A 24,071-nucleotide genomic window follows, 5' to 3' on the forward strand; every position below is an offset into this window, starting at 1 on the left:
CTTTTGGGATTAAGGCTTTCAAAGGCAATTTTTATTCTTACCATTTCATCTCACAATCCTTTTCCATTCTTTCTCTTTAGCAAGAATTATGTAGAGACCTGATTAAAGTTTTATCTTAAAGATTGTAAATGTTTTTTTGCACTCTTAAAAGTTTAGAAGGCAATTTCTGTGAAGAATTAAAACTTGAAAACTTTGTATTTTATTAATTGTGAGTTAGTTATGAAATAATTTCTGAAGGGAGAAGTACAATTTTTATATTAGTTCTAAGGACGTTTGTGAATTTAGTGCCAGTCCTACAGGGTGCCAGTGGCGAAGTTTTCTGCTAAACTCATTACTTTAACCAGTGATTTTTAAAATCCCACCCCATTAGGATCATAGGCCTTTAGTGTTTTTACATTATTGGCTACCTTATAGTTACCATTATTGAGAGACTCCTATGAGTCAGACACTGGCCAAATCCTTTACTTACATTATCTCATTTAATCCTCCCCACACTCAGAAGTAACTGTCATGACCATCAGACAGGCTCGAGAAACTGAGACTCATTCATATAGATCACATTGATTATTTGCTGTATTTTACCTTTTCACCTTGCATTTGTGACCTCATTTAATACTCACAACAATTCTGTGATGTAAGTATAATTTTACATCTGTCTTACAGGTGAGGAAATTGAGGCTCAACGAGTCTATGTTACTTGCCCACAATCATAAAGCTAGTGAATAGTGAAACCAAGATTCTTCAGGCCCTTGCTCTTAATCTATGGCTATACTGTCTCCCAGAAAGGGAGGGAGGGAGGATGACAGCCAATGCCTAATGCAAAGTATGAATCTTTCACTTAGAGAAGATGAGATAAGTCATGATAGCTATCTTAAAATTATTCAGACATTGTCACAGGAAAAGGAAGTTGATCTCTTCAGGATGGCCCCAAGAGGGCTGAGCTGGTGCCCCTGGGTCCCCAACTCTCTTTCACTGAAGGAAGAATTCTAACAGAACAGCTATCAAGGAGCCGTTTCAGCAAGAAGAGGACTCCTTTTCCCTGGCACTTGGTTCTCCAATTTTGACCTGTTCACTGATCACTCATAAAGCTTGTTTTTTACAAAGCAGACACTCAAGAACCCTCTGCCAGGGGCTCTCAGTAAGTGTGAAGCAGAGCCCTGGAAGCTATGTGTATAAGCAAATGCTTCTGGGTGAACCTGAGGCAGGTGGTCTAGGGCCACACAGGGAAATACTGAATAGTCAACAACTGGCAACCCCAGGGTTAATAGGGGATTCCTTCATTACAGGGGAGGTTGGACTGGATGGTCCCTCTGTTACCTCCAAAGTCTCTGAAACCAGAACTGTAAAATAAACTCTTGAGCTGCTAGGAATGTGATGGGATTGACTCTGGAAACTTCTGTGAGCTGACTGTTCCATGTGAAAAAAGAGCTGTATCACCATCTGGTGGGCTGCCTGAAAGTCTTCACGTTCAGTCACCCTAGAACCTTGGAAGGATTTTCTCATTTAATTCTGATACCCTCTGCCTTACAGACCAGGAATCCAACTCAGAAAGACTGGGCAGCACACACGGCCTTAGCCACACACCCAGCAGTTCCCAGTCTACTGATTCTTATTGGATTCACATCAGCACCATGAATGCCTCACACCTGGCAGTATCTCTCCCAACCCAACTAGATTCCAAACTCAGCTTCCAATGCATGCATCCAATTAGCAAATTCTAAATCACACATGAATCTCTGGCTAAAGTTTAGTTAGGAAAATGGGAGTTTTTCACATTCAGTATAGTTTTTCACTTTCTAGCCTCTGCCACCCAGGAAGGCATAATAGAAAAAAAAAAAAAATGGAATAGATGCTTAGCAAACCAATCAGAATCTTGTGATTGACCATTTTCTTTTCTTTCCACTTGGCCATTTTCTCCGAAACCTTCCTCTCTTACCTCTATACTACGTTCTATTCCTGGAAAGAGTCGTCTGTTCCCACTGTCTCCAATTCCTAACCCCCCATCCTTCCTTCACTCACAGAGTATGACTGCATCCCTCTCATAATCAGTTCACATCACATGACCGTTTCCATCTCCTTGCTTTGTCTTTTCCCCCCTCTTCCTCTTCCACTCCTCTTTAGCATTCTCCCAGTTCTGCATTAGCACCTCACTCCTCCCAGTCTAATTATGCAGATAATCCCCCCAAACATGATCCCAGCTATAAAATCTTTCCCAGGTTTCCAACCGCATCCTGAAAGTACCCACCTGAATATCACAAGCACCTCAAACTCAACATGTTAAACCCGATACTAAATACTAAAGTCATCTTACTTCCAAAATCTGTTCTCCCTCCTGCATTCTATGTCTGTGTAAACTGCACAACTATTCACCCACTTGCTGAAGCTAGACTCACTTACTGAAGTTGATTTGATTGTCCTCTTTCCCTTTCTATTCCTATATTCAAGCTGTCCCTAAGACCATAAATTCAGTGGAATCCTCTTACTGAGCTTAACAGGTGCTCTTTAAAGAAAGACTTCAGACATGCTTATTCTAGCACTTTATTGGAAAGTAGTTATGTACATCAATGAAATCAGATCAATGTAAAAGCATCATTTTCACACAATAATATCCCGATAATCTGTGCTATCTTCTTACATAATTTAACAAATCCCCGGGTGCTCCTGATTTCGGTCAAAGAGCTTGAGTGGTCCAGAAATCTCTCTATACATATAAATATAGATGGTAGCGTTTAAAATAAACATCATTGTTTGAGTTAGTTCCAAAGGTGCTGGGAACATCTCGTACCTTGGAATGGTTGCAGTGCTGGTGGGAGGGGATGAAGGGAGTACACATTATGCAGTGGACCTAATTACAGCAGGGGCTGGAGCGGAGGGGCACACAGGGGACGGGGCGGGCACTGGATATCCTGAAAGCTGGCCAGGGAACTCAGCCACCCTGCATCTGCCAACAATGCTTGAGCGTCAAAGCTATGGTACGCGAATGCAGAAAGAAGCCCATCGCCCCAGCTCCCTTGGCATTGTCAAGAAATGTCAGAGCCCCTCCAAACTGCAGATTCCGTTGTCCTGGGAAGATACACCCATCTCCCTCCCCCTGCCATGCTCAATTCCCTCCCAAATTGGACAACTCAAGGGAGTGGTACCTCAAAGAAAATAACTTTGAGCCACATGCTGTTGGTCCCTTGGAATGATGACAGGGTGCCTTTGCTTGCCTTCACCTTAGGGTCACTGGGAAAGACTGCTCTGCCCCAGTGTCTCCCTCACCACCTTGAAGGCCCTCATCAGCAGCTAGGCTCTGTGGTTCTTCAAAGCTTCTCAGCATTCAACAGGAACACCTGTGTATCTACTCACCAACAGCTTTAACCTCCACTAGGTCATTGGTTCTCACAACCCCATGAGGTAGGACGGGCAGGCATCACGATCCCCATTTGGAAAATAAGGAACTTGGAACTCACAGAATTAGGTCCCTTGACCAAACTCACACCACTGGCCAGTGGCAGAATCAAAACCAGAACTCGGGTCTCCTCACATATCGAGCTCCAGGGTCCATGCTCCAAAGTCCCTCCTGCGGCTCTTCTGAGAAAGGGGAAGAAGATGGGGGCAGGGACGCTGTCCTCATCCCTCACCTCCCCCTCTGGGAAGGTTGTCAGACGGCCCCACTGAGGACAGGATGAGTCCGCATGCGATAGAGGATGACCGCAGTGGCCGGGCACAGCAACAGGGAGGTCATGATGACAATGGTGGCCAGGATGATGAGGACAATGACCCAGATGTCCAGGATGTGCTTGGGGAGCACGACTCCCATGGGGACCTGGCTGACGGCATCCATGCTGCTTCACTCTGCAACAGATGGGAAAGAGGAATTCACCGCTCTGTACCCCAGGAGTCAGAAGGTAGGTCACTGACCAGCTGCTGCGTACTCGTTAATGTTGCCTGATCAATAATAGTAACAGCCTCATTCACTGTGGGCTTCCTATGTGCCAGGCCCTATATCCTAAGCACCTGACGTGTATTAACTCTCTTAGTCCTCACTTCAACCACCAACCCTTTGTGGTAGGGACTATTATTGTCATGCTTTTTTATTTCTTGGCCTTTATCTTCAGTTATTTCCATTTTGGAGATGAAGACTCTAAAGCCTTAAAAGATGTAGATGTAGTTAATTTCCCCAAGGAAGCAAAGCCAGGTAGGTGGGACTCCAGAGTCTTCATGTTTAACTATTAAACTATCATATACCACCGGTCTGTTCCCTCATCTGTAAAATGAGAAATTCATTGTTTTTGGTCCTGCACCCCTTCTCCCTTTCTCCTGGTAACAGGTCCTCCTCTTTTCTGGAGAACCTACCTTTTTTCTGTGTGGTTTAGTTAGGGCACACTCCTGAGCACAGGGAAGCACATGTGACCTAGGCTTGGCCATTACAAATCGCCATAGCCTCAATTCAGGAATAGGCAAGTGACCCAGGCTAGGTCAACCAAAGTCCTCCCAGGGCTTTTATTCACAAACTATTGGGAAAGATGATTCTTTCTGCTGGGATTGTTAAACTGAAAGGATGTGAGTCTGGAAAGGATGGGCATGGGGCTATCTTGCCCACATGTGACAGCATGTCCTAGAGATGGAAAGAGAAGTGGAGTCCTGACGACCTCATTTGAGTACCTGAACCCAGCCAGTCTGACACCATCTGCAACCTCGGACGGCCCAGATATATAAGCGAATAATCCTCTAGTTTTGCTAAAGCCAGTGTCAGTTTGGTTTCTCTCACTTGCAGTTAAAAGAGTTCTGATGGATAAAGATGTAAATCAGTTGTTCCCAAACTTGTTCGATTCACAGCGCCTTCGGTAATTTTCTCTCAGCACTCCAGGCCAAAAGAAATGCCTAGCAGGGGCTTCCCTGGTGGCGCAGTGGTTGAGAGTCCGCCTGCTGATGCAGGGGACACGGGTTCGTGCCCCGGTCCGGGAAGATCCCACATGCCGCGGAGCGGCTGGGCCCATGAGCCATGGCCGCTGAGCCTGCGCGTCCGGAGCCTGTGCTCTGCAACGGAAGAGGCCACAACGGTGAGAGGCCCGCGTACCGCAAAAAAACAAAACAAAAAAAAACCAAACAAATACCTAGCAGTTCCATTTATTATGTAGTTAGGTTCAACTTAATAAACATTTAGGTCCCAACAAATGAGTAGCTGTTTGAAAAACTAATACACAGAATTTGAAAGAAAAAATTTGTATTTCACTCCTAGCCAGTTACTTACGGCATGTTGTGCGACTGTGAGGCATTGCACAACTTTTCAAACTTTGGAGTCAGATGGGACGATGCCATGCTCACTTCCTATTCCACATTCATTTGTGTGCAGTGCTTGCAGTATCATGGCAACTGCCAAAAACTCAGCATCACAAAGTAGAGCATCACCAAAAGGAATGTAGTATGATTAATGTTAGACTGTAAATTATCTTGAACTAGTAGTTTGCACAATGTCTTAGAGTTGTCAAATATCAATATTCCTGTCAAAAATTTTAAAGATCCCACAGCTCCCAGACACACACTTTTCCAATGAGTTCACTGCAGCTCCTCAGGGCTCAGCACACAACCTGGGAACCACAGGTGCAACATGTTCCCTGCCCAGAAGTCAAAAGGCCGGAATAAACAATCTCCTACAGTTCCTTCTAGATCAAAGATTTATAATTCTGTGATTCAAGGTCCCAGGCAAAATCCCCAATTCCAGTCCTATTTCCTGCTTTTATCTAAATCAATAGCTTTTCCTTTTTAATGCCTTTGGCTCCATGCCCACTGTGGCCGCATTAAGTAAGTTTACTGATTACCATACCCAAGGTACAGTCTCCAAGATATGCATACTAGGGTGTTTGTTTCTGCATTGTCTGCTATAGCAACCAACACAACAGAAGTATCCATAAATAGTAGAGTATATCCATATAATGGAATACCAGGCAGCAATTTTCATTCATTTATTTAACAAATATACAGTGCTTGCTACACACCATGCACTGTTCCGAGTGTGTTACAAATATTAACTTATTTAATAGTTATTATCAAAAAGAATGATGATCCGTAGTGAGCTCCAAAATAGTCCTAAGTGGGGAAAAAAATAATGTGCAGGATAATGTGTATAGGACAACTCCTTTGGTTCAGATTTTGTAGAATTAGGTAGATAGATAGGTGAGGATATATAAAAGTAAAATCATTTATAAGCAGAATCCGAAGAAAATGTTAATAGTGATTACCTTTGGGAGTTGGACTAGGAGTGGGAAAAGTTCCTGCTTTTCATTCTTCATTTTTTTTTGTACTGTTGAGTTTTATAAACATGAGCATGTCGTACTTTTTTTCAAGTCAACCAGTTGATGGAAAAATGGGCTTTTTTGTTTTGTTTTTTCTTTATTAAAAAAGACTAAATACATACACATACAATTTTCAAGCCAAATAAAATTAAAGTATGAGACAATTAGTGGTCACCAAATACCACATACCGTGCTAAGTGAGAACAACCTAAGGACAGTTTAAAAAGCGTTGCTTCGAGGTCCCATTACAGACTTACTGAATTAGACTCCAGAGGGGCCTCCCCCTCCCATTTCCCAGGTGATTTGAATGGGCAGCCAGCTTTGGGAACCTCTGATCTCTAAGGCCTCTACCACTCTTCCTAGCTCCACGATTTGGGAACTGATTCCTCCGTGCTCTGTAGCCAGTCTAAGTCAGATGTGGCACGTTCTAGGATGGAGGAGAAGCCTCTAGCGAGGCTCTCAGGGCCACAGGATTATAAGGCAGGGGGCCTGCCCTGGAGGAAGAGGCACAGGCTGGCCCTGCCTCAGCCTCAGAAACATGGTCACTTTCTCCAAGGTCTGAGGCACAGAAGCGTGAGTCACAGGAGACACACACTGTTAAAGAGGGACAGCAGTAGGGGAAATAATTCATTGTGGTCTCCTGATTACATCAATAGCTAGCTTGCCTTGGGCCAAAAGAACCCCACAAAAGCCCTTTCTGGTAAACCCATTAACATCAAACAGTCTCTGTAACTCCAAATGCCAGGAACACATAATCTCCCTGGCTGATTTTCATAAGGAAAACCTGTCATTTACGGGAACTCAGGCTTCAGGGTTCATCCACAACCAAAAACCACTGAAGCTAGAGCTAGCCTTGTTTTACAGGTGGCAAAACTGAAGCCCAAAGGTCTTCCCTCACCTTCAAGCCCACCCCCCTTCCAGAATGATCACTCAAAGACATAAATCTGATCAGATCAATGGCCCTAATTAAAACAGAACAAATCGATGAATAAATGAAACTTTGTAACCTGTATTCCAGACTGTACCACTATTACTTTTTCACACATGAAATTGTTTAAAACGCAGTCACAAAAACAGATAAAATTGGGGCTCCTCTAGACTGCTGGGGAGTGCTCAGCGAAAGGGGTTTGGGGTCCTATCCAGTAAGCGGAGCTGAATAAATGTCCTTAGAGGTCCTAAGCACTAGAGATTAGGGTGCCCACCCCCTTCACATATATAATTCAAACTCAAAGCAATAGTAAACCATAACACCAAAATGTACATGTTATAATGAAATTAAAGTCATTTTTTTCTTCTAACTGAAAAGGTCTGAGAACATAACTTTTCCCAGTTATTTTTCTGGTGTCCCCACTTAGCACATCCTGCTCACTTGGTACAGCACAGCTGTTCAGCTGCTCCTTGACCCCTTGGGCTCCTCAGAACACAGATTGAAAGCCACAAGCTGTGATGTTCTCCAAGTGCCCTTCAGGGCTCTAAGGCTGGCCATACACGTGGCCAGGAGTCAGAGGGCACAGGGAGATCCCTCTCCCTGTTTCAACCCTCTCAGTCCTCCAGCATGTTCTCTGATGAGCTGTTCCCTCCCATGTAACAGAGGTTCCGGTAACTTCCACCTTTCCCCACTGTGAAAGAAAAGATATTTTTCCCCAAATGAGAACTACACAAACCATATGTTCAGCACCATTAATGGCATGCTGGAAAAATTGGCTTGAGAAAAAGCAGGACTCGCTGACTTCTGTTTGACCTCTGTCTGGCATCTGGGTGACTGGCTCCTTGTGAGGGCATAAAACTCTGTTTCTTGGTACATCTCATGAATAACTATAGATCAATAAGCTTATTGTTTGCTTTGCAGATATATTACTTGTGATTTCTGATGAATACGTCAAGTTGGGATATGGCACAAGCCATTCATGTCACAAATTTAACCTTATCATTGATAAAAATATAATGTTTTTATGACCATGGAAGGTAAAACAGCAGTCAGGCCTAAATTCTTGTTACTTCAAACTGGTATACTCTATTTACCTCGTTAATAAATAATAAACTTTAACATATGTTCGATGTGTTTGTCTAAGAAACTACGTTAAAGTCACCCTGATCTGACAAACAAAGGAGTCACTGGCTCCATCAGCCACTGACACCATCTAGGCCCTATGCCACCTGCCCTGTGATCTGGAGACATCATGGCTCCACTTTAGACCATGAGTTTAAGCAATGGAAAAGTTAAGAATCCCAAAATGACTATTTTGTATCCATTAATAAGACTAAGTATAAGGGCAAAAAAAGAAAAAATGGTAGTTCCTCCAAAGGAGGAAAACACTGTACCTTCTCCAAAAGTGGGAAATTCATACTTTTATTTACTCAAAAGGCATGACTCTTTTCATTCCAAGGAGCACAAAGAAATTAAGTATTCCTCCCCTTAAACACAGAATTACACAAGCCAGCATTTGTTTAACAAATACCAACTGCTAAGGACTGTGCTATACCTTGTCCCATACATTAATTTATTTAAACTTCACAGTAATCCTGTGCAGGATATATTATTTTACAGATGTGGAAACTAAATCTGAGAGAGGTTAACTGGCTTGTGATCATAAAATTAGTAAACGGGATTCAAACTCGGGTCTCCTGACCCTGTATTCACCACTATGTACAGCTACCTCCAAAGCACCCACACAGACCCAGGAGTATGAACAGGGAGATGCCAGATCCATAGCTCTCTTTTAAGTCCAGGTCAGACTATTACTGTTTTTGGTCAAAGGGCATTCTAGATTTAGAGAATTAAGAAAAGGTATGCACAGAAATAGAGCAAACAATCCTAAAATGTGTATGGAACCAACAAAAGATCCTGAGTTGCAAAGCAATCTGGAGAGAGAACAAAGCTGGAAGCATCATGCTCCCTGATTTCAAACTATATTACAAAGCCACAGTAATCACAAAAACATGGTATTGGCATAAAAACAGATAGATCATTGGAACAGAATAGAGAGCCCAGAAATAAGGCCACACATATACAGTCAATTAATTTACTACAAAGGGGCAAGAATACACAACGGGGAAAGGACAGTCTCTTTAACAAATGGCATTGAGAAAACTAGGCAGCCACATGCAGAAGAATGAAGTTAGATTACTATTTTACAACATGCATAAAAATTAACGCAAACTGGATTAAAGACCTGAAACCATAAAACTCCTAGAAGAAAACATAGACAGTAAACTCCTGGACATTTGTCTTGGGAAGGATTCTTCGGATCTGACTCCAAAGGCAAGGGCAACAGAAGCAAAAATAAACAATAAAAAAAAATATATTAAACTAAAAAGCTTCTGCACAGCAAAGGAAACTATCAACAAAATAAAAAGGCAACCTATTGAATGGGAGAAAATATTTCCAAAGCATATATCCAGTAAGGGGTTAATATTCAAAATATATAAAGAACTCATACAACGCAACAACAGCAAAAATATGGTTTAAAAAATGGGCAGAGGGCTCCCCTGGTGGCACAGTGGTTGAGAGTCCGCCTGCCGATGCAGGGGACACAGGTTCGTGCCCCGGTCCGGGAGGATCCCACATGCCGCGGCGCGGCTGGGCCCACGAGCCATGACCACTGAGCCGCGCGTCCGGAGCCTATGCTCCACAATGGGAGAGGCCACAACAGTGAGAGGCCCGCGTACCGCTAAAAAAAAAAAAAAAAATGGGCAGAGGATCTGAATAGACATTTTTCCAAAGAAGACAAACAGATAACTAAGTGACACATGAAAATATGCTCAGCATCACAAATCATCAGGGAAATTGGTGCGACCACTATGGAAAACAGTATGGAGCTTCCTCAAAAAATTAAAAATAGAACTACCATATGATCCAGCAATTCCACTTCTGGGTATTTAGCCAAAGAAAACAAAAACACCAATTTGAAAAGATATGTGCAGCCCTATGTTCATTGCAGCATTATTTTTAATAGCCAAGATATGGAAACAAACTAAGTGTCCATCAATGGATGAATGGATAAAGAAGGTGAGGTGTATATACACAATGGAATACTACTTAGCCATAAAAAGAATGAAACCTTGCCGTTTGTGACAATGTGGATGGACCTTGAGGGTATTATGCTAAGTGAAATAAGTCAGTCAGAGAAAGACAAATACCATTTGATTTCATTTATATGTGAAATATGGAAAAACAAATGAACAAACAAAACTAAACTAAACCAAACCAATAAATGCAGATAAGAGAGTGGTGGTTGCCAGAGGGAAGAGGTGTCAGAGAGTGGGTAAAATGGGTGCAGGGGGCCAAGAGGTATAAACTTCCAGTTACAAAATAAATAAGTTGTGGGGATGTAATATACCGCACGGTAACTATAGTCAAGAGTATTGTATTGCATATTTGAAAAGTGATAAGAGAATAAATCTTAAAAAACTTCTCATCACAAGAAAAAAAATTTGTAACTTTGGTGACTAGATGGTACTAGAATTATTGTGATGATTATTTCACAGCATATACAAATTTTGAATCATGTACACCTGAAATTAATATAATGACATATGCTAATTACACCTCAGTTTAAAAAAAGAGAGATGCAATCTACAAAAATCAGGACTTTCACTTCTGTTATTGACAAACTAGATAATTTTGACCAATCTTCTTACTGAGGACTGGAAAAATTAGGCCCCCAAAAAATCTGCTCAAAGGCACTAAGAAGTAGCAAAATAATGAAGAATTACCAGGCTAAGATCTGGAAGAAGACAGAAATTCAGGGAGATGAGCCTGGCATTTGAAGCAGCATTTCCATTAGTGGAGGATGGAGGCTAAGCATTTCCATTAGTGGAGGATGGAGGCTAAGCATTTCCATTAGTGGGGGATGGATGCTAAGCAGTGTTTCTGACAGACTCAAAAGTAAAAGATTCCTGAGACAGAGAAAGCAAAACCCCTGCATTTTGAGTTTGGACTTTAAAGAGCACTCTTAGTGCTAAGAGTGAACAAGAAGTATACCAATCCTGGAGACTGCAACCCAGCTTTGAATCATCACAGTCCTTGAAATTGAATTAAGTTTGTTCCAGATCACTAGCACCTTCAGGTGTTTGGCAGAAGCAAACTTACATCCTCTCTAGAGGGATAACATCACAATTCAAACTTTCATTCAAATTTCAAATTTTTTATTCAAATGTCCAATCATGACCAAAAATAAGCAGCAGTGAAAAAAGGCAAGATGACTAGAATGGAACCATCAGAAACAACAGACAATAGAAAAAGATTTACAGGGCTTCCCTGGTGGCGCAGTGGTTAAGAACCCACCTGCCAGTGCAGGGGACATGGGTTTGAGCCCTGGTCCGGGAAGATCCCACAGGCTGCGGAGCAACTAAGCCCATGCACCACAACTACTGAGCCCTCGTGCCACAACTACTGAAGCCCACACGCCTAGAGCCCATGCTCTGCAACAAGAGAAGCCACCACAATGAGAAGCCCGCAAACTGCAATAAAGAGTAGCCCCCGCTCACTGCAACTAGAGAAAGCCCACGTGCAGAAACGAAGACCCAATGCAGCCAAAAAAAAAAAGAAAAGATTTACAGGGGCTCCAGATATTGGAGTTGTCAGACAGACACACACTTTAAGTAACCTTGATTACTATGTTTGAGGATAAAATAAAACAAGATTGAGAATTTTCACAGAGAACTGGAAACTATAAGAAAGAACACAACAGATTTTTTAAAAGAACCAAATAGAAATTCTAGAACTGAAGAATACAGTTAATTGGAAAAAAAAAAATCCCAATGAATAGACTTAACAGCAGATGAAGCATAACTGAAAAAAGAATTAGTGAAGTGGAGGATCAGAGAGAAAAAAATCATAATGAAGCAGACAAATAAAAGGGTGAAAAATACAGAAAACTGGATAAGGGGTATAGAGGAAACAGTGACCCAATACAACATACATGTAACTGGAGTCCTAGAAAGACAAAAGGGCAGAAACAACATTAGAGAAAGAAAGAACTAAGCTGATGAAAGACATCAATTCACAAACTAAAGAAGCCCTATGAAGTCCTAGCGAGATAAATAAAATGAAATCCATAGTTAGGTGCATTATAGTAAATCTGCTGAAAGCCAGAGACAAAGAGAAAAAAAGATTATCTTCAAATGAAAACCAGTTAGACTGAGAGCTAACTTCTCAACAGAAACAATGGAATCTAGAAAGCAGAATGATTTCTTTAAAGTGAACAAAAATAATGAAAAAGTATTAAGATGAAATAAATTTTTTCAGGTAAAAAAACAGGATTTAAATATTTAAATACCACAAAATTGTGGTAATTTGTTATGGTAGCAATAGAAAACTAATACAGCAATACTGTATCCTACTGGGTTTGTTCTGTGGAGGTGAAACTTCTACAAAGTAATGGTATTCTAGAAATCTACACAGAATTTAGACACTACCTAGTTTAAACCACATAATCTACCTTCCATTTTACAGATGAAGGACATGACTTGCCCAGGGTCACATAGCAAGTTAATGGCAGGACCCAGGGGAGAACTCAGGCCTCCTGATTCGCAGTGCTCTTTTCAATTCCATCACTATCCTGTTTCAGATGGGAGCTGGGAGAGGACGGTGGGGCATAGGGTTGGAGAAAGCGGTGATAGAGAATAAACTAATGTAACAAATGAGAGCCAGCCAGGCTTCTTTTTTTTGTATTGAAGTATAGTTGATTAACATTAACATTAACAATGTTAACAATGTTGTGTTAGTTTCTGCTATACAGCAAAGTGATTGTTATACATATATATATTCTTTCTTAAAATATTCTTTTCCATTATGGTTTATCATAGGATACTGAATATAGTTCTCTGTGCTATACAGTAGGGCCTTGTTGTTTATTCATTCCATGTATAATAGCTTACATCTGCTAACCCTAACCTCCCTCCCCCAATCCCCTCCTCCTTGGCAACCACAAGTCTGATTTCTATGTCCGTGGTCTGTTTCACTTGTATCATATTTTAGATTCCGCATATAAGTGATATCATATAGTATTTGTCTTTCTCTTTCTGACTTACTTCACCTAGTATGATAATCCCTAGTTGCATCCATGTTGCTGCAAATGGCATTATTTCATTCTTTTTTTATGGCTGAGTAGTATTCCATTGTACGTATGTACTACATTTTCTTTATTCATTCATCCATCAGTGGACATTTAGGTTGTTTCCCTGTCTTTGCTATTGTGAATAGTGCTGCTATGAACAGAGAGGTGCATGTATGTTTGGGGATTAAAGTTTTGTGCAGATATATTCCCAGGAGTGGGATTTCTGGATCATATGGTAATTCTATTTTTAGTTTTCTGAGGAACCTCCATACTGCTTTCCATAGCGGCTGGTACAGGCTTCTTGACTGTACCTTTTTTACTATATAAAAACCTAAGGGGACCTTTAGGCCCAGAGCCCTAAACAACTTCCCCAGAGGTGAGGCAGTGAGATAGTTTTCCAGTACCACACACACACCCACAAACCAAAAGCAAAGCAAAGCAGTGTCCTGTCAGAAGCACTCATGGATATAGTTCCAGCGTTTGTATTTCATCCCTTTGACTTAAGGTCCAAATGCAAATCAACCCAGTGAAGAACATAATGACTTGGCCTGTAACTTATTTATTCCTCACCTTCGGTAAGAACATCAAAGAAGAGAGGGAGAGACAATGGACTCCTACTTGTAGTGGGAGATTCCACCAAATTGGAAAAAAAAAAAAAAAAAAAGCCAACATGCATAGAGGACGAATGACTAGGAGAGGAATGGACTTTGCCTGGGTTCCAGCTCTGCCCCAGCACTGATTTTACCCAACACAGCTCCGTTCTCCTCACAGAATGCCTTCCCTCTCTACTCAGTGGTATAGGTACTGAATAAACATTTCTTAAGTCAGCAAAGCCCTAAGCTCCTGTAATCTGGTAAGATGATGGAAGCTCTTAGAGTAGAGAGAATACTTGGAAACAGTATGGAATTAGCTCCTAAACAACCAGACTGCAGAGTAGTGTTAAAAGCCTAGTCTTAGAGGCCAGTCGGCTTGGATTTAAATGTAGCTCTGCCACTTTCTAGCTGACCTACCTTGTATAAGTTACTTTAACTTCCTAATGCTTCCATTTACTAAGCTGAAAACAAAAACAAAAATGGGAAAATAATAGTATCTGCCTTGTAAGGTTAGGAGAACTCCATGAGATAATCACATATAGTACTTAGCAGTGTTCTGACAAACACTAAGCCCTCTACAAATGTTTGTCCTATGATTAATAATTCCTGACCATAGGGACTCTGCAAATATCCACCCCTTTGGCTAGAGTTTCTTAGAATCCCTAACTTGGACTGTGTCTTCGCTTTATCAACAAAGATGATAGATGCTTAATCCATATTAACGATTTTTTTAAAATCAACCAGCAGCAGCACTGGTTAAGCTGACCTATTCCTCCAGTCCAAGTATGAAGCTAGTAGAGTAGCAATTCATTCTAATTCAATAAACATTTATGGCACTGTGATTAACACTGGGGAGTAGGTGTGGAGATAGAGAGAAATACAGTGTTTTCCCTTAGGAGGCTCAGGCTCTTCTGGAGGAAAAGACATGAATTACAATACAAGGCAGAAAAGTGGACTAAAGGTACAAACTACATGCTATCTCCAAGGAGGAAAGAAGTAGAGTACTTGATTTGAATCCTGCTTTCCACCCTTAGAAGTATGACTTTGGACAAGTTATTTAAAAACGCTAAACCTGTCTTCTCATCTTTAAAATAGGGACACTAAAAGCACTGCACTGCAACATCCTATTGCGAGGATAAAGTGAGATAATATGTATGGAGTCCTGGAAAATAACAGATGCTCAAAAAAATATTAATCCCCATGCCTTTGTTTTTGTCTAAGTAAAATTGAAGACAAAAAAGGGGGCTTTTGATATGGGCTTTGAAGGTAAGTAGGAGTTCAAAAGAAAGAAATACAGGGAAAGGCAAGATCAGTAGAATAAACATCATCAACAAAGCCCAGAACTGATGAGATACTTGGTGTGTTGGGAGCACATATAGTCCTGGTGGCTTTGGCAAGAAACTTAACCTTTTAAAGCTCCAGTTTCATTTGTAAAATGGGAATAATAATAAGTATTAATAGTAACTTCTTCATAGGGATGCCATGGAAGGTGAATGAGCTAACGCACATAAAGCACTTTCTTGGACAATGCCTAGTACACAGTTAGGGCTTCATAAATATTAAACTGAGCTAGTGAACACAGCTCCCAAACTCACACAAAGTTCAGAGGCTCCACCATTAGTTTGGAGCCATGACTGCTCTGCGACTGAACTAGGAAACTGTAGTGATAGTTTCATAAACAAACAGCCGTTGATGTCTGTCCCAGCTTTGACCTTCCACCAGAAATGCACACTCTCCACATCTGAACTGCAGCTAACAGTTAACTTCTGAGAGACTGCCAGTGGTTATCCAACCAGTTTTACCACCAAGAAGTTCTCCAAGGAAGAATGCAATAAAAGAAATGACTTCCTGATGGCAGGCAAACTTAATTATGCCAGAGTGGGAGAAAAGGCAGATAGAGGCAGGTGGCTTCCGGCAGGTGTGGCCTTAGTCCGGCACTGCCAGAGCTCTGAGCAAACAGTGCTGATGATTCCTTTCCACTAGACACAGAGCCCAGAGAAGGGGCAGCTAGAACCAGCTGTGAGTCACTTAGGCTGGAGGCGTCTCTTGAAGCAGCTTGCAGAATGTGAACAATGAGGTAATGGTTCACAGGGGAGTAGACTAGGGGATTTACCAGCAAGGCCCAGTTTATAGCAGCACTTCCTAAGGCTCTACCCTCTGAAAGAGGTGGTGAGATTGTCAGAAAAGAATGGAGCATTTAGGCCAGACAGAGAGGGCAACTCAGGTACCAAGAAGGGACCCCACAGGCCACCTAGAAGCCTGGAGTACCTAGTGACCTGTGTCCCAAGCGCTGTTCCATTTCAAGACCTTTGCGCTTGCTGTTCCCTCTTCTTAAAATACTCTTGCTGCCAGATCTCTTCAGTATCCAGTGTCTCAGTGGCCATGATCTCAACTTAAACGCCACCTCTTTGGAAAAGCCTTTCCAGACCCACCCTATTAAATTACCATCTTATCCACCAGCCATTCTCTTTCTCATACTTTGTTTTATTTTCTTCATAGACTTTTCACAGCCTGAAACTAACTTGTTTGCTTGTTTGTTTGTTTTTATTGGCCATCTTTGCCCACTCAAAGTACAGTGCAAGTACTAGGAGAGTAGATGCATCATCTCTTGTTCACTTAGCACCCATCACAGGCTCTGCTCTGGCACACAGTAAGTGCCCAGTGAATGTGAGATTGACAAAGAAATGAATATGGACAGACTGGGGAACTTTAGTTTTGAGCTTAACTACTAGAACTTAGTTAGTAGGGCAGGTCCAGAAAGGATCCTCATCCCTGTAGAAGTTCAATGACCTTAAAGTCAGAACCTTATCTCTTGAATAAAATCACACCTTCTGACTTGATCTCTGTACACTGAGGAAGGATTATGGGGCCTCTTTCTTTCCCAGTCCACCTTGTATGTGCCAGGCAGAGGAGCACTGGCCTTTCAGAATAAAGTCCTCTAGGCTTCCCACCTACTGACTTGCTTGGGCTGGTGAGTCAAATTCAGGTTTTGATTCCCTGTGTTCAGGGGCTGGGCATTGAGGTGGATGTGTAGGGGGTTGGGGGGTTACTGCCCAGAGTATGGACTTTTCTCCCTCTGTTCTCCAAAGAGGACAGAGAGGCTGATAAAAGGGAAGGGGATTTCTCATGACAAGTCCAGTGTGAGAAGGCCATCCCAGCCTCACATTTACTCTTGGAAACAGTGTTATGTAATAGTTAGCCTCAAGTATTTACCAACTCAGCAAGGAGTCCATTTCACCAGGGACCTTTGTTCCAAAGAAAGGGGCCAGTGCAAGGAATGGGCAGGACACACAACTATCAAAAATGTGAAATAAAGCAAATCAGAGGACTTTCTCCAACGACCCGAGGTCCCTGAGGAGCACTCTGTTCTCATTTTACCCCAGTTGGCTTCTATCTCCTCCAAAATTCTTAACAGTCTAAAGACTTGTTCCCTGCATGAGTTTCTATCTGCTCCTCTGTGGCTGGAAAAATGGAAAAACACCAGGATATTTCAAAGAGATCAGAAAGCAGCCAGAGCTGTTCAAGACTGCACGTACTATCTGACCCAGCCAATCACAGTGTCTTAGAAACCAACAGGGAGCCAGCAGAGGAGAAACCCGGGCCAAATCCACAGCATCCTGTTTAATCCTCTACCATCCATCATTGTTATTTGCCAGTGACTAAGTGCCTGCTGCTGCTGGGCTGACAAAGGAGACGCTCCATGAGATCGGCTCTCAGTGGACTGGGGGGCGGAGGGGTGTCAGGGATAGAGCTGCAAGGGCACCACAGTGGTGCAAATCCCCTGCCAAGATGTGTGATCCAGAACAAGTCCCTCTGCTAAAGTGGGCCTTGCTGTGTATGGTACCAGAATAATGACCCCTCAAAGATGTCCACATCCTGGTCCTCAAACCTTAAATATGAACAAGGAAGCATGGCTCAGAGGGAGGAGTCAAGGGAAGAGGAAAAGGGACTCTACAGCTGTGATCAAAGTTAAGGACTTTGAGACGGGGAGATTAGCCTGGATTCTCCAGGTGAACCCAATCTAATCACATGAGTCCTTAAAAGTGAGGAGGAAGGCAGCAGAGTCAGAGAAATGACCTGACTGGCTGTTACTTACTCTGAAGATGGAGGAAGGGGGCTATGCACCAAGGAATGCAGTGGCCTGAGAAGCAGGGAATGGCCCTCAGCTTGCAGCCAGCAAGAAAACAGTGACCTTGGTCCTACAACCACAGGAACTGAGTTCTGCCAGCAACTCAAATAAGCAGGGAACCAAGTCTCCCCTAAAGACTCCAGAAAGAAATGCAGGTCGATGATGCCTCGATTTATTCTAGGGAGATCCATACTAGATTTATGATTGCTAGAACTGTAATACAATATATTTGAAGCCATTAAATTTGCAGTGATTTGTTACAGCATTAGAAAATGAATGCAGGGTGTGATCCTCAGTAAGTCCCTCTTTCAAAGTGCGCTTCAGTTTCCTGTAGGTCAATAGAAGAGGATGGACAAGGTGACCCCTAAGGGACCAGCTCTCAAAGACTGACTCTCCTCCCTGGAGAGCTCCGCCCCAGGTCAAGATGGTGTGTTGGGTTGAAAACCATTAAAGAAAACATAGAGAAGAGTGAGGGAAAAAGAAGATTAATCTTTAAAAAGCCCCAGGTGTTTCCCAAGTTGCCACCCAGGGCACTCAAAAAGAAAGGTCTCCTGTTTTGCCCCTCGTTACTTCCTTGACCATACATATCCCAGAGAAACCAAGTGGGAAGTCTGAGAGGGCTAGACAGATGCTTCACAATCAATCCGTAGAGGCTGTCCAGAGCACTATGTTAAGAAAGATTCTCCTGCCCTGTGGAGGTCTGTTGAAAATTCTTGAGTATCAGTGTCAGCCTGGGGCAGGGAATTAGGAGGAGTGATGTGTGTGACAGATATGTGTCATTATTAATTGAAACTGATTTGGGGAACCCAGTTGTTTTCTCTGTCTTTCCTTCTCCCTCCTCCATTTCTTTTCCCCTGGTCCTATGTAGTGGGTCACCAGCAATTCACATGCCCAATCAGCCAACCAGGGTCCAAATCAACAAGATAAGGAAGCTGTATCTACACACAACTAAGTAGTTTGAAGTCACACAGTTTACTCATGGAATCTGTTTTGCTGTTGTTTAATGTGCCAGGCAATTATAATTCTGACCTGTCGCCCTTCCTGGCCACCTAACTCTTAGCCTTTACTCCCAGATGTACACCACTTTCACTCGAGTTTCACTGTCTGTTTCCCTAGTGAGTTGGAAGGGTACTAGAGTCCCTAGTGATTCACTAGTCCAGTGGCTGCCAAATTCTCACTTAACTCCCCCAGGTCACCTTGTAAGTAAGCGGCAGAGGCAAGATCTGAATCCAGATCCCCCCAACTGCAATGAGGTTCAGAGTATAGGCCCTGGAGCCAAACTGCCTGGTTTCAAATTGCAGCTCTGCCACTTACTTCCTGTGTGATCATGCGTGAGTTACTCTCTCTGGACCTCAGTGTCCTCATCTATAAAATGGATGCAGTGATGGTCCCTACCTCATAGGATTATGGTAAAGATCATAGCATTATGTAAAATGCTTCAAATAATGCCTGGCTAGTAGCAAGCGCTCAATAAATGTCAAGTATGATTATTATTACATTATTCAGCTTACCTGGCTAATCAGGGAGGAGGTCAGCAATGTGTGGTAATACCAACATTTACTCTTATAAACTGTGAGTGCGAGTACACATGTGTCTTTGATACCACTGCCAATCGTGGCAGTGTAAGACAATCAAGATAAAGATCCTCTTTCCTTGGAAATATTTCTTGTGGGTTTTTTATCTTGTTGTTTGTTTTTTGTTTTTTGCGGTACGCGGGCCTCTCACCGCTGTGGCCTCTCCCACTGCGGAGCACAGGCTCCGGACGCACAGGCTCAGCAGCCATGGCTCGCGGGCCCAGCCGCTCCGCGGCACGTGGGATCTTCCCGGATCGGGGCACGAACCCGTGTCCCCTGCATCGGCAGGCGGACTCTCAACCACTGCGCCACCAGGGAAGCCCTCCTGTGTTTTTATGCTTTAATCCATGGAGAAGAAACAGAAGCACTTTTCTTTTCTTTTTTTTTTTTTTTTTTGCACTTAATGTATTTATTTGAAACTTTGTACATGTCTCACTAAAGCATTCTAATATTTCGTTAGAGTGTGATAGGTGGTATAGCAGGCACCTCTGTGCAGGGAAACAGAGCATCTATTACAAACATACTGTGTCTCACTGCGCTTTCCCCTGGAAGAAAAGACTCTACACTTTCTGGTCGCATTTTTTTTTAAAGTCCTGTGGGTATTATTTCCTCTAGAATATGTTCTTTTATTTTGCCTGATAGTCGACAAGGTGGATCTTTGCAGGGGCCTCTTTTAGAAATGCCACAAGAAGGACCAGGTGCAGGACCACCACTACATTCACCAGAATGGTCATTTACCCATTCTCTGGCTACTGCTAACAAAAATTGCTTGTGAGTCATTTTATTCTGAGAAGCACTTTTCTTAAAAAAAAAAAAAAAGGATCAGAATATGGCTGGGAAAGCATCTGAGGCTGTAACTACCTATTTACCCCCTTGGTCTGGCACCCCTGGGCCCAATACGTGACCCAACCACACTTGGTCCCCAGAGTCTCTGATTTGTTTTATGTCTCAAACACCTCACCACGGCTCAGTGATTCTCAGGCTGGGCCACAGACAGGGAATCCCCAGATATTTTACGGGACGGGGCCCACAGCACTGATGCTCTGAGAGGTCAGTGTTTGGAAGATCTGATGGGGCATGAGTTATAACCCCCATGGCATGATTCATAACCCTGACACAGCTGGAAACAGGAGGTCTCGGTTGGAGCAGAGAAACACTTCTCCTTGGCTGTTTTTGGTTGTTGTTATGACAGAAGTACGTGATGTCCTGAGGCTCAGCTGGGCTGTCTCGTATGTGTTCAGAGGATTGCTGAGTGCCCTGAAAAACCCCCAAAGCACATCCCTCTTAGCCACAGACACCCAACTGTTCCACCTCCACTTCCTCATTTTATAGGTGGGGGAAGCAAGGTCCAGATAGGGAAACCCCTCAAGGTAACTCAGTGTCTCCTGACTCCCAGGGAAATTGTTCACCTAACCCCCAGCCCAACCCTATTCAAGCATTCACAGTCCTTCCGGACTATGGACTATTTACCCACCACACTGGGACCACAGATCATAGCAGATGATCAGGGACTCTTACATCCTTGAATAACTGAGCAGCTCTCAACACTACAGCCTAGAGCTTTGAGGGAATCTATAGACAAATGTGAGACCCGAGCCCGCAGGTGCCAACAAGACTAGAATGAGTCAAGAAGAAACAAGTGGAGCTGCATGCATAAGAGCCCAGCCTGGCCACTGAATCCAAAAAACAACCTTGACAGTTGTATGGGGTTTTAACGGTTTACATCTCTCTCTCACTCAGTAGGCAATATCAGGCGCCTGTTCACCAGGCCCTGTGCCAAGTGCTGAGGATGAGAGACAGTCCCTACACTCAAGGGGGCTCAGGGGTGCAAGAGAACTGGCAATTGGAACAACCAAGTCCTAAGAGGCAGGAGGAGGGAGCTTGGGAGGAAGGCTTCTCTCCAAGATACTTTGCACGTTCCCTTTCTCATTTGATCTGTATGCAAAGGGTATTTTCTCCATTTCACAGATAGAGAAACTGCTCGTGACAGACCAGGGCTGGAATCCACCACCCCTGACTCCAAACCCCTGGCACCCTCCACGCGGGACTTTGAGAAAAGTAAGACAGACAGCCTGCTGCTCTGGGTGGTGCAAAGACCCAAACTGCCGACGCAGCTCCCACAGCGGTGCTCACGCTGGGGAGCTGAGCCCTGACGCCGCGCCTGCAGAACCTACTGGAGGAGGGGGCGCGCTCCCCAACCCCTGCAGGAGCAGGGAAACGCAAGAGAGGCCCGTTTCCGGTGGGGCTGGGAGCCCACCCATCCAAGCTCCGGCCTCCGGGGAGGCCCAAGATCGAGCGCCGAAGGTCTTTGGAACTTAGGGGCGGACAGAAGGAGAAAAGAGAAAAGCAAAAGTGATGAAGGGGGAGAAATGTGGAATTAAAGGAGATGAAAAGAGGGCAGTTGGGAGGGCATTGGGGTAGAGGCAGCACGAGAGCCAGAGTCCCAGGCACGACACTTAATAACCCAACTCACCCTGGACCCGCACAGCTCCTTTGAAAACCCACGGCCCCCACCGCTGCTGGATCGTGCCAGGTCTGCGAAAAGTTCCTGGGGTAGAGGCAGCCGGAACGCTTCTCCAGGTCTCCTCGGACGGTACGGGCCCCAGCAGCGGGATGCGACCCCTAGCCCTGGGATCTCGTCCCCGAATGTGCCCCGTAGCTCCAAGCCCCGGGCAGGCGGGAGCGCGCAGCAGTGGGACTCGCGGCTGGGCACGGGGCACGCTCTGCTCTGGTGGCTCTGGAATGCGCGGCCGCCAGGGACCGCCCCCGGAACGCGGGGGCCTCGGCAGCTGCAGCCCGGCTCAACTCCTCCCCCTGCCTCCCCAGCGGGCTGCACAGGAAAGAAGAAACAGAGTCTCGGGGTTCCGAGAGTGCCACTTGTCACGCACTCGCCATGTGACCTTAGCAATCACTTCTCCTGTCGAGGGTCTCCACTCTCTTGTATTGTAAACAGAGAGAATTGACCTAAAATGTGTCCTCTGTGATCCCTTCCAGCTGTAGTCTTACACATGGGAAAGTCTAGCCCTCTAGTTTGGTTGGAGTTTGGTTTGGAAGGAGGTTTGAATGGAGGAGCAGAACTCAAACTCCTCCTTTGCAATGTACTGAGCGTAGGATCCTTAACAAGAGGCTTCACCTCGCTGACTGTTGCATTCTCTGTAAAAACGAGGACAGGAACACCTGTCTCCCAGTCGTGCTGTGAGGACAGGGGTGGAGGGCCAGCATGAATGACGTTGATCGGTTGCCTGCAATAACGTGCCTCTGCGCCTCCTGTTTATTTTGTGATAACAGTGAAATGGCCCAATCTAAGGCGCATTAGAGCTCAGTGTCTGAGAGGCCTCCCAGGCCCTACCAGTTCCCCACCCAGCTTCCACAAGGACAGTGCCAACTCTGCAATCTCCTACACACCTCTGTGATCTACCCAGTAAAGGGGACTCCCAGTCCCATCTCGGCACCTACAATATTTAATTCAGTAGCACAGCGTCCTTCAGTCTACTATTTTAAAACACAGGAGCTCAGGCCTTGACCATCAGTGCAAACTTGAGTAGTCTTGGAGCCCAGCTGTGTTTCAGTTTCTTTCTTTGCCCTGTAGATATGTATAGTAGGAACCATACTTGCTCAGGACTAAATTTCATATGGCGTAAGCGCCGGACTTAACCCCTACTCTTTTCTCTGAATCAGGGATGAGGTGAGCAGAAATGACTTCTAAATCATCACTACCAGATGCCAGTTTTTTAGAGGGAAAGCAATGAGGATGAAGGGGACTGACATGAGAAGTTATTTGATGAAAATTCTAGGAATTGTCACTCAACAGCATATTTTAATGAAAAGAGAATTATGGGATCCTAAGAACAAGTACCACACAATTCTGAAGAGTTTAATACAAAACTATTACCAGGGAAAAATAAAAAGTTAAAGGAGGATAATCTCAACTTAATACAAAATATTCCCTGGTTAGTGGAAAGGGGCAGGGGTTCCTTTGCGTGGACAACTGGTAACTCTATTTGCCCTGTATGAACACTGGCTGCCTTCTTAGAGAATGAAGAGGCCCTGGACAGAGCCAGTTGCAGCCAGGCTTGGTCTGCCTTTCCCATTTGGCAGTGTCTCAGTCTCTCTTTAGTAATGATTTGCCCTGGCACCCAAAAGGCAAGCCAGAAGAACAAATTTGAATATCCTATGGGAGATATCCCACATTATGTCTGGTGTCTCAGTTGGGCTGATTTTACCAAGACAGCTTTGGAACAGAAGAATAATGGATGCTGTGTTGGGGTAGTAGGAGGGGGAGAATAGCTAATTTCAGCAACAAGCTTTTGTTACAACAAAAATCAGGGGACAACTCACATTTCTCTTTCTTAATCCTCCATTACAAGTACACCAAAGGGAAAAACAACAGGAGCTCAAAGAAATAAGTAATACTTACTGGGAGATTCCACCCTCCT

The 24,071-nt window shown here is 43.8% G+C and overlaps 1 protein-coding gene across 1 annotated transcript; it reads right to left on the reverse strand.

Moving 5' to 3' along the window:
• Positions 1 to 2,522: 2,522 nt before the first annotated feature.
• Positions 2,523 to 22,402, reverse strand: SMIM3 (small integral membrane protein 3). Its single transcript, XM_059061556.2, has 2 exons — positions 22,109 to 22,402; positions 2,523 to 3,837 (listed from the first exon to the last, which is right to left on the reverse strand). The coding sequence occupies exon 2, from the start codon at positions 3,824 to 3,826 to the stop codon at positions 3,644 to 3,646; it is 183 nt and encodes a 60-aa protein (XP_058917539.1). The 5' UTR covers positions 3,827 to 3,837; positions 22,109 to 22,402; the 3' UTR covers positions 2,523 to 3,643.
• Between the last annotated feature and the right edge of the window lie 1,669 nt (positions 22,403 to 24,071).

The sequence above is a fragment of the Kogia breviceps genome, chromosome 4 (assembly GCF_026419965.1).
Source record: "Kogia breviceps isolate mKogBre1 chromosome 4, mKogBre1 haplotype 1, whole genome shotgun sequence".
NCBI lineage: Eukaryota > Metazoa > Chordata > Mammalia > Artiodactyla > Physeteridae > Kogia > Kogia breviceps.

What these genes read in the sequence shown, in the direction of transcription:
- SMIM3 (XM_059061556.2), bottom strand. Translation starts at nt 3,826, where the DNA reads ATGGATGCCGTCAGCCAGGTCCCCATGGGAGTCGTGCTCCCCAAGCAC.